We start from the raw sequence: 15,080 nt of genomic DNA on the forward strand, positions 1-15,080 counted from the left end.
TTGTCTCTTCGGTTTCTCTGGTTTCCTTTTAGCTGTAGCAGAAGTTTGCACTGTGGTGCTGGGGAAGACTGGCAGAGTCCCATGGCTAACTTCTGTCTGTACACCAGCCCTGTCTCTGCCTCCAACAGCCTCTTCCCACCTCCTTACTTCCTCTGCCTCTTCCCACGTCTAAACGCCGTCCTCTGGACCGCTGCCTTCCGAGCTCTTCTTACTCTCCACCTGTCTCTAGGCTTTTTATTTCTTTATTTGTTTTAAGACAGTGTCTCAGTATGTAGCCCAGGCTGGCCTTGAACTTTTGGCAATCTTCCTATCTTAGTCTCCTGAGTGTTCTTAGGCTTCTAAAAGCCAGCCTGCTCAGAACAGAGGCTGTAACCCAGTGGTACGGCATATGGGTAGTGTGCATAAGACTTTGGTTCAGTACCTAGCACCCTTTCAGAAACCAGCTGGCCTCAAACATTATTTATTTATTTATTTTTCAAGACAGGGTTTCTCTGTGTAGCTCTGGCTATCCTAGAACTCGCTTTGTAGATCAGGCTGGCCTCAAACTCACAGAGATTCAAATGCCTCTGTCCAAGCCCAGTGCTGGGATTAAAGCTGTGCTCTATCATGCCTGGCTTGGCCTCCACATTTTTATGCTTACTTCTTCTTGCCCTCTTACTCCAGTCCCTATCTGTGTTGATAGACTGCCTTGCTTTCTTACTAGCTGGGTGGCTTACCTTCTGCTTCCTCCCTCGCAGGATGGGGCTACAGTTGCTCAAGTGACCAACACACCATGCTGGTGCTGGCTGGATATCCTCAGCTCCCTCAGCTCCATCTGCCTGAGGGCTGAGCTCCCTAGGGAGCTGAAGCACACTATAGCTGATGTGCACTATCACTTAGCTTAGGAATAGAACCCTCTTCAAGCTTCCTCTGTGTTTTGTGTTACGGCCCTGGCCTCCCAGAGTTGTGGGTGATTCAGTGAAAATGAGAGCCACATGTTTCTGAATCATGCCTGCCATCCTTGGGCTGGGCTGGAAGCATGGAGTGAGGGCCACAGGAAGCCTACGGCTAGGAAATGGAGCACCAGAACTACTACTGGGAGAGCACGTGGTTCTGGTGCTGAGGCTGCACCCCTTGCAGCAGGAGCCCCAAGCCCCATCCCCAAGCTGCAGGCCCACCTACCCACTTACACTAGGCCCTCCCTGAAGTCTTCCAGCCTACCTCTGCTGTCAAACTGAATGGTGGCGCACTGGGTAGGGCTGTTGTCCCACGGACAGATGTAGACGGCACCACCCTGCAGTACCCCTGGCTGGCTAGTGTTAGCCTTGGGTGCTCCCACCAGCACACTGACCCTGTGAAGGGGAAAGGAGAAGGGCATTAGGAAGGGTCCTATTTCCAGGTCAGTCTCGGGTGGCAGGATGCACCCAGACCTTTGGGCCAAGAATGGGGGTGGGGTAGATGTCCCTTGGGTTGTATTTCTATCTCAGGAGATGCCAAAGATGCCAGAGGCCGGGGCTGGAGTCAGACGTTCCCCATATGCTGCTGTCACTAACTCAGCTCCTCCCCTCCTCCCACATTCTCCTACCTTCTTCTACTACAAGAAGGAACCAGAATCAGTTCCTGGAAAAGGAAGGAGGGATAGAGGGTCTGGACTCCAGCTTTCCCATTTCTTCTGTCTACCTGCCAAGGTTAGATGCCCAGACCTGTGAACTGAAGCTGCGGCCCAGAGGTTGAGGGTGTGCTTGGCATCAGGAAAAAACGAAACAAGACAAAACAAACAAAAAGTAGTACTAAATGCAAAGTATGAACCTTGTTTGAAAATGGCTTGAAAATACATATTAAAGGGACAATTTAGCCCTAGAACTCCACGTTCCTGTGGAGCCTCAGGGTCCTCACCTACTGGGTACCCTCTCTTCCCAAGCCAAATTTTCTCTCTGGGCTGGAACACAGGCGACTGGCCACTTAGTCTTGGGGCATGTAGGAGGAAAATGTGAGTGCCGGGAACCAGGCAGACGCGGAGAGAAGCTGTTTCCTGGGCCTGGCCTGCCCCACCTGCGGCTCAGGATGGATGTCACCTTCCCGCGGGGCTCTGCCTCACTGGTACCTCTCTACCACAAAGCAGCCCCAGAAGACTGAACTCAAATCCTGTTCTGTTGGCTGCTCTTCCTGGACACACACGTCTGAGATGGGGTCCTCCACACAGCCACAGCCCAGTCCTCTCTAGGCGCTTTCCTCAGGATCCCCTGCAAGCACTGCGCCTGGCAGCCTGGGCAGCTTTCCCTGGCACCCCCAACTCTGGGCCACTGTCCCGGCCAGCCTTGGCCTCTGCTCTGCTCCCCTGCTGCCATTGGCTCCTCAACCTCTCTGCCTGTCTGTCCACAGTAGTGCTTGCTCTCCTGATTTAGATTACTGGGTCTCTCTCTCTCTTTATTTATTCATTTAACATGCATGGACATTTTCCCTGAATGTCTGTGTGCCGTGTGGGCACTTGGCTCCAGAGGAGACCCGAAGAAGGCATTGGATCCCCTGGGACTGGAGCTGTGAGCAGTCAGGAGCTGCCAGGTGGATGCTGGGGAATTGAACCCTGGTCTTCTGGAAGAGCAGCCAGTGCTCTTAACTGCTGAGCCATTTCTTGCTTCTTTTTTTTGATCTCAGGTCTTAGGGCTCTCTACTTCTAATGGTTTCTGTTGTCTTTTAGGTTTCAACACTCCCAAAACTACCCCTTTTCTTGCGGTTCCACAGCCTTTATCACTAGAATTGTGGGCCCAAGAAGGGACTTAGCAGAGGCCACAAAGGCAGGGCTGTCTTCCAATAATAGGGTCACATATAATGAGGGTCAGGGTCTAAGAAAGACGGGGCTGTCTTCCAATAGGGTCACTTATACTGAGGAGGGGGGGTCAGGGTCTAAGAAAGGCAGAGCTGTCTTCCAATAGGGTCACATATACTGAGGGGGCGGGGCAGGGTCTAAGAAAGGCAGGGCTGTCTTCCAATAAGGTCACATATACTGAGAGGGCGGGGCAGGGTCTAAGAAAGGCAGAGCTGTCTTCCAATAGGGTCACTTATACTGAGGAGGGGGGGGTCAGGGTCTAAGAAAGGCAGAGCTGTCTTCCAATAGGGTCACATATACTGAGAGGGCGTGGCAGGGTCTAAGAAAGGCAGGGCTGTCTTCCAATAGGGTCACTTATACTGAGGAGGGGGGTCAGGGTCTAAGAAAGGCAGAGCTGTCTTCCAATAGGGTCACATATACTGAGGGGGAGGGGCAGGGTCTAAGAAAGGCAGGGCTGTCTTCCAATAGGGTCACATATACTGAGGGGGCGGGGCAGGGTCTAAGAGGCATAAGTGACAGCAGCAGGGAAGGCAGTCCCCAGGACACCAAGGATTTGGAGGGAATGTTAGAGCGGAGGTGAGAAGAAAACAAGGGCCGGAGGAACAGGAGTGGGGACTGGACAGGAGGTGCCTGAAGTCAGAGTGGAGAGAGGAGGTGCCAGCCTCACTCGCCCAGGGGACAGGAAATGTTTACTGCCTGTGGCTTCCTGTCAGTTTCCAGCCTCACATTTCTCCATTTGTCTCCCACCCACTGGGTCTCACCTCTCTCACTCAGGAATTAAGGCCAATTAGAGGTTGGAGCCACCATTCCAAGGGCCCAGTGACCTCAGGTGAGAATGCCTGAGTCTGACAACACTGAGAAGCTGCAGCCCCAGGGGAGAGAGGAGTGTGCTCCTTCTCTGAGGCCTGTGGCTGTGGTGGTCCACAGTAGAGTGAGTTCCGGGATAGCAGAGTTGCCCAGGGAAACCCCGTCTCAAAACAGTGAGGGCGCAGCACAGGAGTCAGGAGCTGGAGCTCTGGTTCTTGCTCTAGCTCAGCAGGGCTTGGATTTCCTCTCGTTCTCTGGCTTCTCCCATACCACCTGCATTTGTGGAGGAACTGAGATGGGACTGTATAGTCAGCAGCCCTATAAATCCACGGGCCGGTGGAATATCTGTTTGCTCTGTGAAGGTTCGAGGATCCCAGAATGCAGGCTGGGAGCCGGGCGATGGTGGCGCACGCCTTTAATCCCAGCACTCGGGAGGCAGAGGCAGGCGGATCTCTGTGAGTTCGAGACCAGCCTGGTCTACAGAGCTAGTTCCAGGACAGGCTCCAAAGCCACAGAGAAACCCTGCCTCGAAAAACCAAAAAAAAAAAAAAAAAAAAAAAGCAACCAGAATGCAGGCTGGGGACGTGAATCCAGATCAGCCCACGCGATCCATGCATGGGTATGGCCATCTCAACAGTCCTCATTCTAGCACCTACACATGCCAGCCGAGGCACAAGGCTTATTTACCCTTCTTATCCCACCTGATGCTTCCTAAACCCTGCAGCAGTAGAATCCTCAAAGTGATCCAAGAGGGTACCCAGGGAGGCTCCTTGGGTTGGGAAATCATGCATTTACCTGACAAGGCATACCAGGCTAATGAAAACTTCAAATGCATTTGCTTTGGACTGGCATTGCACCAGCTTGTGTGAGGAGCCTGGTTATCAACTCTGGTCAGAAACTCTGATGGGCAGCTATAGATAGATACTCTTGGTTTGTAAAAGATAAAAAACGGTGAATTATCTCCCACTAGATGCAAGTTGGCAGTAGACTCTGTTCCGGAGTCCAGGGGAAGAAATGCTCGCCGTCATTTCTGTAGAAGCCTTAGAGTTCAGGGGGTCTTGTTGGTCTTTGGAGACAAATGGCCACTGCACAGAATGTCCACTGTTTCAGGACTAATGCAGATGCCAAGCGGCTGCTGCAGGCAGTTAACAAAGGCTACGCAGTCCTGACGTTCTTCAACAAGTCCCCAAACTGCCGATCTACCCTGATGTCCTTATTTGACGGATGGGAATATTAAGTCAAGAGAAGTCATAGCCATCCAGGGATGCTCAGAATCTTTCCCAGGATGTGAACAGAAGCCTGGGAGCCTGGCTCTGAGGCTAGTGTTCTGCCCTGCCCCATGGCCAAAACATCCCCTCCGCTCTTCTTCACTATCTCCCCAACCAGGCTTTTGATTAACCAAGGCCCTGTTCAATATTCAGTTACTGTTTGACTCCCTTGGCTGGACAAGGTCAGAGTAGAGAGCAGCAGGTGGGCCAGGGCCCAGCTCCCATGATTCTACCTCACCCTTAGCCAGGCCAGAGGGGGACACCTGCTTCTGGAACCCCAAGTACATTCCAAAGGGCTGTACTGATTGGCTGAGTAAGAGCTGCCTCCAGCAGACTGGCTCACTTTTTTAGCTTTAAGTGTCCTAGGCAAAGCCACTTTCCCTCTTCTAGCCTTAAATTCTCTCTCTCAATGATGAGTTGCTTTTGGATGGTCCCTAACTAACTTCTAGAACTAAATTTTATGACTTCTGAAGCAATAATATTTTCTCTGATCAACACAGGAATTTTGTACTAATCCAATGAGAAATTGATATCAAGCGTAAGAGGAATGTGGGGACTATTGCCACTACCACAGTTGTTAGTGCTCCAAGCGTGTGAGCACGGGGGATGAGTGGTGCCAGGTGGACTGCTTGCCAAGCACAGAGGCCCTGGGTGTGTGGAGGGTGTGGCAGAGCCAGCCTGCAATCCTAGCACTCTGGAGGTAGCAACAGAAATTCAAGGTCATTCTTGGCTGCACAGTTTGGGAATGAATAAACGCAAGTCAGAAATGGAGGAAAACAAAATGAATGAGGTTGGTGCCAGAAAAAAAAATTCAGAACCCAGACTCTCCCCATCAAATTCGTGCTCTGCATAGGCTGCCTGCAAGTGGGCAGCCACCTCCTAGATGCTGTCTCATTCAGTTAGGGGAAGGCTGGACTTGCTCAAGTCCCAGCTCTTGGGTGAGTGTGAGCACTCACACCCACGACTGCATGGCAACCTCTGCAGAGCTCGCCTCGTCCTCGTCATTTTTCAATGCGAGGGGTGATGCAGGAGAAACTAGGAACACTGAGACCACAGCCACAGGGCTGTTTTCCCACATGAAGGAGAGAGAGGCCAAGGCCAGCACACAGGCGCTGGGGGGGGAGAATGCTCTAAGAGGGTTACACACAGAGCAAAGCAGATCATGAGCAGGGTGGGGGTGAGATGGAGAGGCTGGGTCCTCTTTTAGAAGAAGCCTCAGGGACTGAAGGATCAGGCCAGGGGCCAGATGCACACCTAGGGGACAAGAAGTGCAAAGTCCAACAGATGCGTCAGTTTTCAGAGAACTGCCAGTTTTGTGGGGGATAGGATGGAAATAAGGGAGAAATAAAAAGCCAGACAGTTGAACACCCTGATAAGCCAAAGCATCCTATAGCCCCTCCACCACTTCTGCTCCCTCCGTTATGGTTGTGGTAAGAGGTTTAGGGGACCGGAGGAGGCAAGGCCTGGCAGGGACTCCAGGATAGGGTGATGCAATGAGGTTTGGGCAAGAGGCCAGGGTGTGGGGTGGGGACCTTGAAAAGCCCAAATTCAACGGCTGGGGCCTAGTTATCTTTTTTTCCATCCCTAAGTCCTCCAGACAAAGTAGAAAACTGTCCCTTCCCCAATTGAATTAGCTAGAGTTAGCCGCCTCCAACACCCCCTAGTTAAACAGATAACTAAAATCAGCTCACCTCTGACAAAGGTCCTATCAAGCCCTGAGATCTCGGGCGGGGAGGGGGCAGAGGGAGGCTCAGAGCTTGGAGGTAGAGGAGAAACAACTACTGCTGTCATAGAAGGGGTTCAGCAATCTGGCATGTGGGGTTCCTTGTCCCAGCAGCTGGGACTGTCAGCTTCCTCTTACTTCCTAACGTCCTCTCCTCATTGAAACAAACCACTTTTGTTTCAATGTGGGCTCTAACTCTGATTTCCAAGCCTGTGGGCACCCATTTTCCAGGCACTAAGAGTCTGGGTCTGCTTATTACCCGGAAATAAGAATTCTCCATAGAGGTTTTCAGGAACCTTCGTTCTGATGCTCTTGGGTCCGGAGAGCCTACGTCTCTCCAGCTTCCGACCCTGGTCCCAGAAGTCTGTGTCTCAGTTCAACTACTGCTACAGGAAATCAGCTTTTCTCTTCCTCCCAAGAGCTGGAGCTAGAGGGAAACCGCCCACCCCCCTTCAGGCGCGCGCGCACACACACCCCTCCCGACACATCCGTGCACCGCCCTGGGCCGATCCCGCCCCTAGTCCCAGTTCCCCCAGTGCCAGGATCCAGGGGTTCTCCCTAAGTTTTTGGATCTCCTCGCCTGAAGAGATTGAGGGTGGGAGGCGACGCAGGAGACTGAGGAGAAAGGGGAGGGAGCCTCTGTCCTTCTTCCCGGTCTCAGTCTGAGTTGATGGGGGAGGGGAGGATGAGACTGGCCCCCACATAACCTTCCGACCCTCTCAGTCAGTCTTCCCTCTAACTGCACGCGCTTACCCAGCTTCAACCCTCTCAATGGCCCCACGGAGGATCTCAAAGTTCCACCAGTGCTCCCTAAGGACCGGCCTCCCCTCCCCGCTCGACTCCCACCCACCACAGGTCCCCAGCAGCCCACAAATCGTCAGAGACCCTGAGTTTTCTAAGCTCTCTCCTCCCGGTTGGCCCCGAGTCCCTGCCTGCACTTCTCCAGCTTCTAGATTCCTGTCCTCTCCTCATGCCACAAGTCTCGACACTGATCTCACACTCCACGTCGGCCACGGTGCTTCCCTGCTCCAGCGCGGGCCCCCAATTCTAGCTTGGGCCCCCAACTCCAGTTCTAGTTCTTTCAAACTCCACCCTCAAACTCAAGTCTTGTCGCCTCCACACTCCGGCGCGCCCCCAATCTCCAGGTGGCCCCCTGCCCCCTTCCCGCCGCCAACCTCACCACTCACCCTTCCCTTCCCGGCCGGTAAAACTCCACGGAGAAGCCGAAGAGGGAGCCGGGGGGCCCGGAGAGCACCGCCGGGGCCTCCGCGTCTAGGTTGAAGCCCCCAACCTGGAGTGGTGGCCGCCACAGTAGCAGCAGCAGCGGCAGCAGCAGGGCGCGGGGCCCCCAGCGCAGCGGCACCGCGTGGAGAGGAGACTGTGGCGACCGTGGCGTCCTGCTCCCCATAGCGCCCGCTCTTCCCTGTCCTGGGGCCACCGACCCGGAGCCGCTTCCTAAACCTCCCAGAGGCGAATGACTCAACGCGGGGAGGAGTTTGCCAAACTCCCGGCTGGGCCCTCCCCCCGGCCGCCGGGCCGGCTGGCGGGGGGACATTCCTGGGTCCCCGGGACGCCGAGGCCGCGCCCCGCACCCCGAAGGGGGCCGCACCTCTGAACCCCTGGCTCCGGCCCCAGCTGGAGACTGGTGGTCTGGCTTGGCTCAGACTGGGCGGGCTCGGGTTCTTCGCCCTCCTCTCTGCTCCCCCCCCCCCCCACTCCTTTCCAGATGTACAGCGTAAACGCTCGGAAAAGTAGTTGGAAAAAGGGAGCAGAGAATTTCCTAATGAGGAAAGGAATCACCTCTGGGGGGCGGAGGGAGCCTGAACAGTGTGTGTGGGGGTCTCCCTCACTTATTCAGGAAAGAAGCCTTGGGGTCGAGAGACAAGGGACTCCTCTGGCATCCAGCCAACAGGGATTCCCCCTTGCCTTCCGGGGCCACTGGGTGCCTGGGTTCGGGCCAGCTGGATTAGGGACTCTCAGCCCAGGCACTGAGTGCTTCCAGGCAGCCTGCTGGAGCAGCTTCGCTGACTGCGGGAGTTCCGCGGCTGCCACTTCCCAAGCAGATAGAACAGGAGTTTGAGGTCTCCGACACGGGAGCACTGGGTCTCAATTCTCTGGTTCTCTTTAATATAGGGTTTGGAAGTCTCTGTTATGGCCCTTTCTTGGATTTGGCATCTCGCCAAGTGGCCAGCCCCTCTCTTCAGTGACTTCATTAGGTTGCCTGATTTCCTGGAGAAATCCCAGAAACATATAAAGGGTGGCATGGGGAGTCTTCAAAGGGAACCAACTTTCAGATTCTATTGGCCATCTTGGTCACCCCCATGGCCTGTGTAAGTAGAGGAAGGGGTTTTAGTAAGTGGAGGTACCTTTATAGTAGGGTACATCAGGCAAGATCCTAGTCTTTATCTTAGTCCGGGGATGGGAAGAGAATCTTAGAGTCTCTCCTAATAGCCTTCCCTTTCTACTCCTTTCTCTGCCTTCTTCCTCCAGGACTTCTCCCCTTCTAGAATAATGCCCCCAAAGTTAAATCGTGCCTCCTTTGCCCTTCTCTTTTGCTCCACTGTGGCCTGTGGGATTTCTGAATACAAGTCCCAGAGTCAATTTTTTTCTTCCCTCATCCAGTCTCTCTGCTACCTTGCTTCCTATTCCCAGTCACCCTGCTAGGTGTTCAGAACTGCATCGGCAGAGCCAGCTGCAGCCCCGGGACAGTCATGGTGGCTCCATCCAACTTTCACATCTGAAGGTATCTGACAGGTTAGGAACTCAAGGAATCTGTTGGTCAGGATCTGAGCAAGCTGTGCCCAAAGGTAATCTCTGGTGGGTGAGACCAGCCAAGGGGAACCCCCTCCCTTGAGAGAAGGAGGGAGCCTTAATGTTTCTAGAGTTTCATTGTGAACCTTGGGTTCCACGTGTCTGAATCCAGCCCTCTCCTTTCTCAACCCAGAGTCTCTCTCTTTTTTTTCTCTCTTTGGATTTTTTTTCCCCAGGATTTAGGAGCTGGGGGAAGGAGGGGAGTGTATAGCTAGGGAGGTGTGTGACTCAGATTCTCCCAGGAGCCTTGGTGGGGGACAGGGGACATAGTGTCCTGCCCTAGTCCTCCTCCTCAATCCCCCAACATTGGCCAACTCAAACAGGCCCCCTCCCTGTTCATTCCTTGCTCCTGTTTACACAGGAGCCCCTTAGTCATTCTCTGGCTGGCTTTTCCACTCTCCCCAATATTCCTCCTCTCCTGGCTCTCCCTGCCCTTATAAGTCCTCACCCCGTGGCCTCGAGCTTGCTCACTTGTCTTATTTTCCTTTGCCTAGCTAGCTTCCCTTTCACCTGCTTCTTGTTGAATCTGAACTGGGATTTCTTCCTGCTGGGAGTGCTTCAGCATCCCCTCCAGGCCAGTTAGAGAGGATCCCCAGAGGCTCTCCATCCAACCTTCTTCAGAAGAGAAAATTGCTAGAGAGTGAGGACTTGGTCTAGGTCACATGGCTAATCGTGGAGAGTCTCAGACCCGAGGGCTGGTTTTTTGCAGTTGTTTTCAGTTTGTGTGTGGAATCATGCCCAGATGACATGAATGGGTCAGAGGACAATTTTCAGGAGTTGGTTCTCTTATTTCCCCATTTGGATTCCTGGGATCAAATTCAGGTCATCAAATTTGGGGTAACAAATTTTGCCAGCCCAACTTGACTTGGGTGCTTTGACCCCAAACCCATGCCTCTCCTCTGAGCCCACTGCCTGGGTCCTCAGCCTCCTCTCAACCTTTTGCTCTCTGCTTTGTATCTCTCACCTCTCTGGTCAGTCTGAGGGCCTCTGTTTATCTCTGGTTCCCTTCTCAGATCTGACATCTCTGCTCTGTCCTGTGGCTCAGTGATAACGATTTGCTGTGATGGCTATTATTAATCATAGTGTGCTCCATGATGGAGACACAGAGGGTGAAGGACCAGACCAGGACACTCACCCAGCTCCTGCTGCCCGCAGAAGAGTGAATTTCCACAGAAGAGTGCAGATGCACATACAAAGCCCGAAGTCAGTCAGGAGTCAAGGGAAGCTCTGACAGCCAGGTTGGGGTGAGAAACAGCAATGGCTCATCTAACACATGCTGGCTTCTGGGCTGAGTTTTAAGCTGTTTCTCCCGAAGGCTCAGCATTGAAGGTGTATGGCGGCTCTAATTTTACTCTTAGGAAACCCAGAGGAGTAGCCAGCAACATCGCACAAAGAGAAAGGCAGAGGAGCACCCAAAGCATCCCAGGACTTTCTGAGGCTTGCTCCACCAGCGCGAGCCCTCTCCAAAGCTGTGTCCTACGGGGAGCAGGATCTTAATCTAGACCTGCTGTCCTTGGGGTGGGGTGAGAGGAGGATTGTATGCAACCCAAGGGAAAGGTTTTTATGTCTGAGGGTAAGACTCCTCAGCTTCCTCCAGAGTCTCAGATGCATATAAATGGAGAGCACTGAGTTTAAGAAGTAGGGTTAGGGTTAGGGGCCTGTAGAAAGCTTGGCTGGATAAAGGGCTCTGGCTTTTTATCAGTAGCTGGGCCTGTAGAAAGCTTGGCTGGATAAAGGCTGTGAGCTCTTTATCAGTAGCTGGGCTGACTGGCACATGCTTGTAATCCTAGCACTTGGGAAACTGAGGCAGAAGGATTGTGAGTTCTAGGCCTGTGTAGACTACACAGTGAAACTTTTCTTGAGAAATCCATAACCTAGCCGAGTGGTGGCACAGCTTTAATCCCAGCACTAGGGAGTGGGAAGCAGTGGGATCTCAGAGTTTGAGGCTAGCCTGGTCTACAGGATGAGTTCCAGGACAGCCAGGGCTACACAGTGAAATCCTGTTTCTACAAACCAAAACACAACAACAAGAAAACAAAAACCAACCCCAACAACAACAAAATGAAAACCCCATAACCAACCCCTTTTACCCCCGCCCCAAACCTTCCTTTCTCTGGTATAACTGAACACAAATGGGTCATAGGTGTGCTAGGACAGACTGACTCTCCAGCTCCAGAAGCATGGAGAAATGGGTATTCACTACCCGAGACCCCAGGCTACTGTTTTCCCACCAGAGCAGTCTCTTTTACTTGAGGGATTGTTCAGACTTAATGTTCTCAAAAAAGATGACACAGTTCAGTGAATAAGGAGACAGGAGAGACTGGGTCCTGAGCTGGAGTGAAACCGCCGTGGAGGAAGGAAAGGCGTCCCTAAAGAGGATGAAGCTGAGGGGAGGCGGATCTGCAGAAGCAGAGCAGGAACCTGCTACCATAGAAGCCTGCTGAAGTTGGGGCATTGTTGTCTGTAAGAGAGGGAAGTGGGAAAGTACAGGAGTAAGCCCTCTGAACTCAAGGCTGTCACTGCCCTGACTCAGGTCTCTGTTTAGGGGAACTGATGGCTCCATCATCTGTGAGTCACCATTTACCACTCCCACCCCACCCGTCTGCCCCGGGAGAAACCCCTCCTCATGTCCCAGAAGTAAAATAAGAAGAGTCCTAGATTACACTGTCCTTCCCACCCCCACTTTTCTCAGGATGGAGGAGGAGGTGGATAAAAAGTGTTCATGGGGCCGGGCGGTGGTGGCGCACGCCTTTAATCCCAGCACTCCGGAGGCAGAGGCAGGCGGATCTCTGTGGTTCGAGACCAGCCTGGTCTACAAGAGCTAGTTCCAGGACAGGCTCCAAAACCACAGAGAAACCCTGTCTCGAAAAACCAAAAAAATATATATATATATATATATATATATATATATATATATATGTGTTCATGGGGGACAAGAGCAGTGCTGGGGATAGTGCTTAGGTCCTCTGGGGGCTGTGGAACTCTGACCCTAGTGACTACAATGGTGACTGGATAGTTATGCAGACACCAGACTGGGAGTTTCCTGGACTGGGCAGGGGCGGAGGGATGGGGACTAATAATGAGCATTGATGGAGAAGGGTAGGACTGAAGGACACTGAGAAAAGGGACCAGTTCAGGCCCAAGTTCAGGCCCAGTCCAACTTTCTTCAGTTTTCCTTTTCTTTCTTTCTTTCTCCCTCCCTCCCTCCCTCCCTCCCTCCCTTCCTTCCTTCCTGTCTGTCTTTCTCAGCCCTTTTGGAAGTCACCTCAGGGGCATTCTAAACACTGACCTCCTTTGATTTGCTCTTCTTACCTCACCCCCATTTCTTTCCCTCACTCTTTCCGCTTTGCCCACAGTCCCTACCTCTGGAGAAGAAAGGAGTCCCTGGCATTTCTTAGCTGAAGGGCTGGAAGCTGAAAGGAGAGACTCTGGGTGGGAGCTGTAAGTGGGAGTGTCAACTTCCTGGGATGGCCTTCCCAGATGTGAGCACATCTGGAGCCCATCAGGGAGGGACCTGGAGCACCAGGATTCCCAGTGCACATCCGATTGAGGCTACAAGGGACTGTGGATGAGCCAGGAGTTCCCTCCTTCTTCACAAGTCTGCCTGCCATTTCTAGCTCTTTGTGGAACGATTACCAGCCAAGATAGGAAGTTGAAACATTGTCAGGGCCCTGTCAGGGAGGATGGCAAGAAAGCCAGGGATTGTGCCCCAAATCCAGGCATCTCAGTAGCTACAGCTCTTTATGTCTCTATAGAGATGACAGTATTTCTGATCTGGTAGGAGTGTGTGTGTGTGTGTGTGTGTCATGATATATACTGTGTCCTTAACACATAGCATGAAGCTGAAGCTGGAGATAAGGCCCAGCTTGCTTTTCAAGAACAAATCCTCCTCAGGAGGTCACTAAACCTTTGGCTCTCTTCATCTCTCTACTCACCCCAAACACACACTCCTTCTTTGGTTCCAGATCCTCCTTGTCCATCATGACTTCACAATGAGCACATTTGTTTTCTAGGGATCACATGAAAGGCTAAGAATAGGTAGGCCTCCTTACCCTTCAGTGAGCGCTACCTATCTCAGCGCTGAGTCATGGGGTTTACAGTGACCTCACAAGGATTCCAGCTGTCTGCTGCAGCAAGCATTGCATCAAGGTAACACAGAAAGTCTGCGGCTAGAATTCATGAGGCCAGTGATAGAGCACCCCCAGATTGTGTGTGTGTGTGTGTGTGTGTGTCCCTCCCTTTCTTTTAGAACAATAGCTGGAGGAGGAGTCAAGCCTTAAAAGATTCTTTCATTTATTGGTCTGTGGTGGTGGCACACACCTTAACCCCAGCACTTGGGAGGCAGAGGCAGACAAATCTCTGTGAGTTCAAGGCCAGCCTGGTCTACAAAGTGAGTTTCAGCACAGCCAGGGCTACACAGAGAAAACCTTTCTCAAAAAACAAACAAAACAAAACAAACAAAAGGTCTGACATGGTCTAGAGAGATGACTCAGCAATTAAGAGCACTGACTACTCTTCCAGAGGACCCAGGTTCAGTTCCCAAGTTCCCAGCATAGCAATTCACAACCGTTTGTAACCCCAGGATCCAACACCCTCACGCCAACACACATGCAGACAAGACACCAGTGCACACAGAATAAAAAAAAAAAATTGCCGGGCGGTGGTGGTGCACGCCTTTAATCCCAGCACTTGGGAGGCAGAGGCAGGTGGATCTCTGTGAGTTCGAGGCCAGCCTGGTCTACAGAGCTAGTTCCAGGACAGGCTCCAAAGCCACAGAGAAACCCTGTCTCGAAAAAACCAAAAAAAAAAAAAAAAAAAAGAAATCCATTTGTTTATTTTCTGTGTGTATGTGCACGAGTGTGCATTTTTTGAAATATAAAGGCAGATATTGGGTATTTTCTTCAATTGTTTTCAATCTAGTTTTGAGACAGTATACATAATAAATAAACAAATCTTAACAAAACACACATACACTCATAAAGAAAAATAAAATTTCACAAATAACACTGAATTTTTAAAATCAGGTTCAGTATTTTGAAGTATATTGGAAAGTGGTTACATCTAACTAAGAGGATCATAGCCTCACATGGTCACTTGATGGTAAAGGTGCCAAAGGGCAACACACCATCTTTAGCTGTAGTCATTTTGATGGGCACAAGATTTTAATCCCAGCACTTATGAAGCAGAGGCAGGAGGATCTCTATGAGTTCCAGCCCAGCCAGGGCTACATAGTGAGTTTTAGGACAGCCAGGAACACAGAGAAATCTTGTCTTGAGAAAAAAAAAATTAAAACAAAACCAAAACACCCCAAAACAACAACAACAACAAACAAACAAAATTCCTCAAATCCACCACTACCACCAAAATTTATATAGCAAAGACCCAGCACCCACTCCTCCCCAGCTTACCTTAGCGGCTGGAAGAGCATGAGCTTCCTGACCCTTTGGCTGAGATCCCTTTCAACAGCTGTCCCCCAGCTTATAGGCTGAATGCCAGAGGCCTTCCTGTCTCAGGTTCAGATCAACATTTAGCTAATGCATCTCATAAAATCTAATTCTGGAGATAGAGGATAGGGCTAGGATCTCTAAGTCTCCAAGACAGAGGGGAGGCATGTGATAGAGATTGACCTTGGAGGGAAAATTTGGGGGAGTCAGATGCAGAGCTG

General features: G+C 51.8%; 1 protein-coding gene across 2 annotated transcripts in view; it reads right to left on the minus strand.

Annotated features, from left to right (window-relative positions):
• Itga5 (integrin subunit alpha 5) overlaps positions 1 to 14,866 on the minus strand; it is a 29,460-nt gene extending 14,594 nt beyond the window's left edge. Inside the window, exons 1-2 of one of the 2 annotated variants that reach the window (XM_041669647.1) lie at positions 14,824 to 14,866; positions 1,201 to 1,331 (exon numbers count right to left, since the gene is read on the minus strand). In XM_041669647.1, the coding sequence (XP_041525581.1) occupies positions 1,201 to 1,331; positions 14,824 to 14,843 (151 nt within the window). In that variant the 5' untranslated portion in view covers positions 14,844 to 14,866. Of the gene's footprint in view, positions 1 to 1,200; positions 1,332 to 7,791; positions 8,051 to 14,823 lie in introns of those variants that run through there. The other variant, XM_041669646.1, reaches the window with a different exon arrangement.
• Positions 14,867 to 15,080: the final 214 nt, after the last annotated feature.

Source organism: Microtus oregoni, unplaced genomic scaffold (assembly GCF_018167655.1).
Source record: "Microtus oregoni isolate MIOR12 unplaced genomic scaffold, Mior012 000019F_ref0000042, whole genome shotgun sequence".
In the NCBI taxonomy this organism is placed as follows: Eukaryota; Metazoa; Chordata; class Mammalia; order Rodentia; family Cricetidae; genus Microtus; species Microtus oregoni.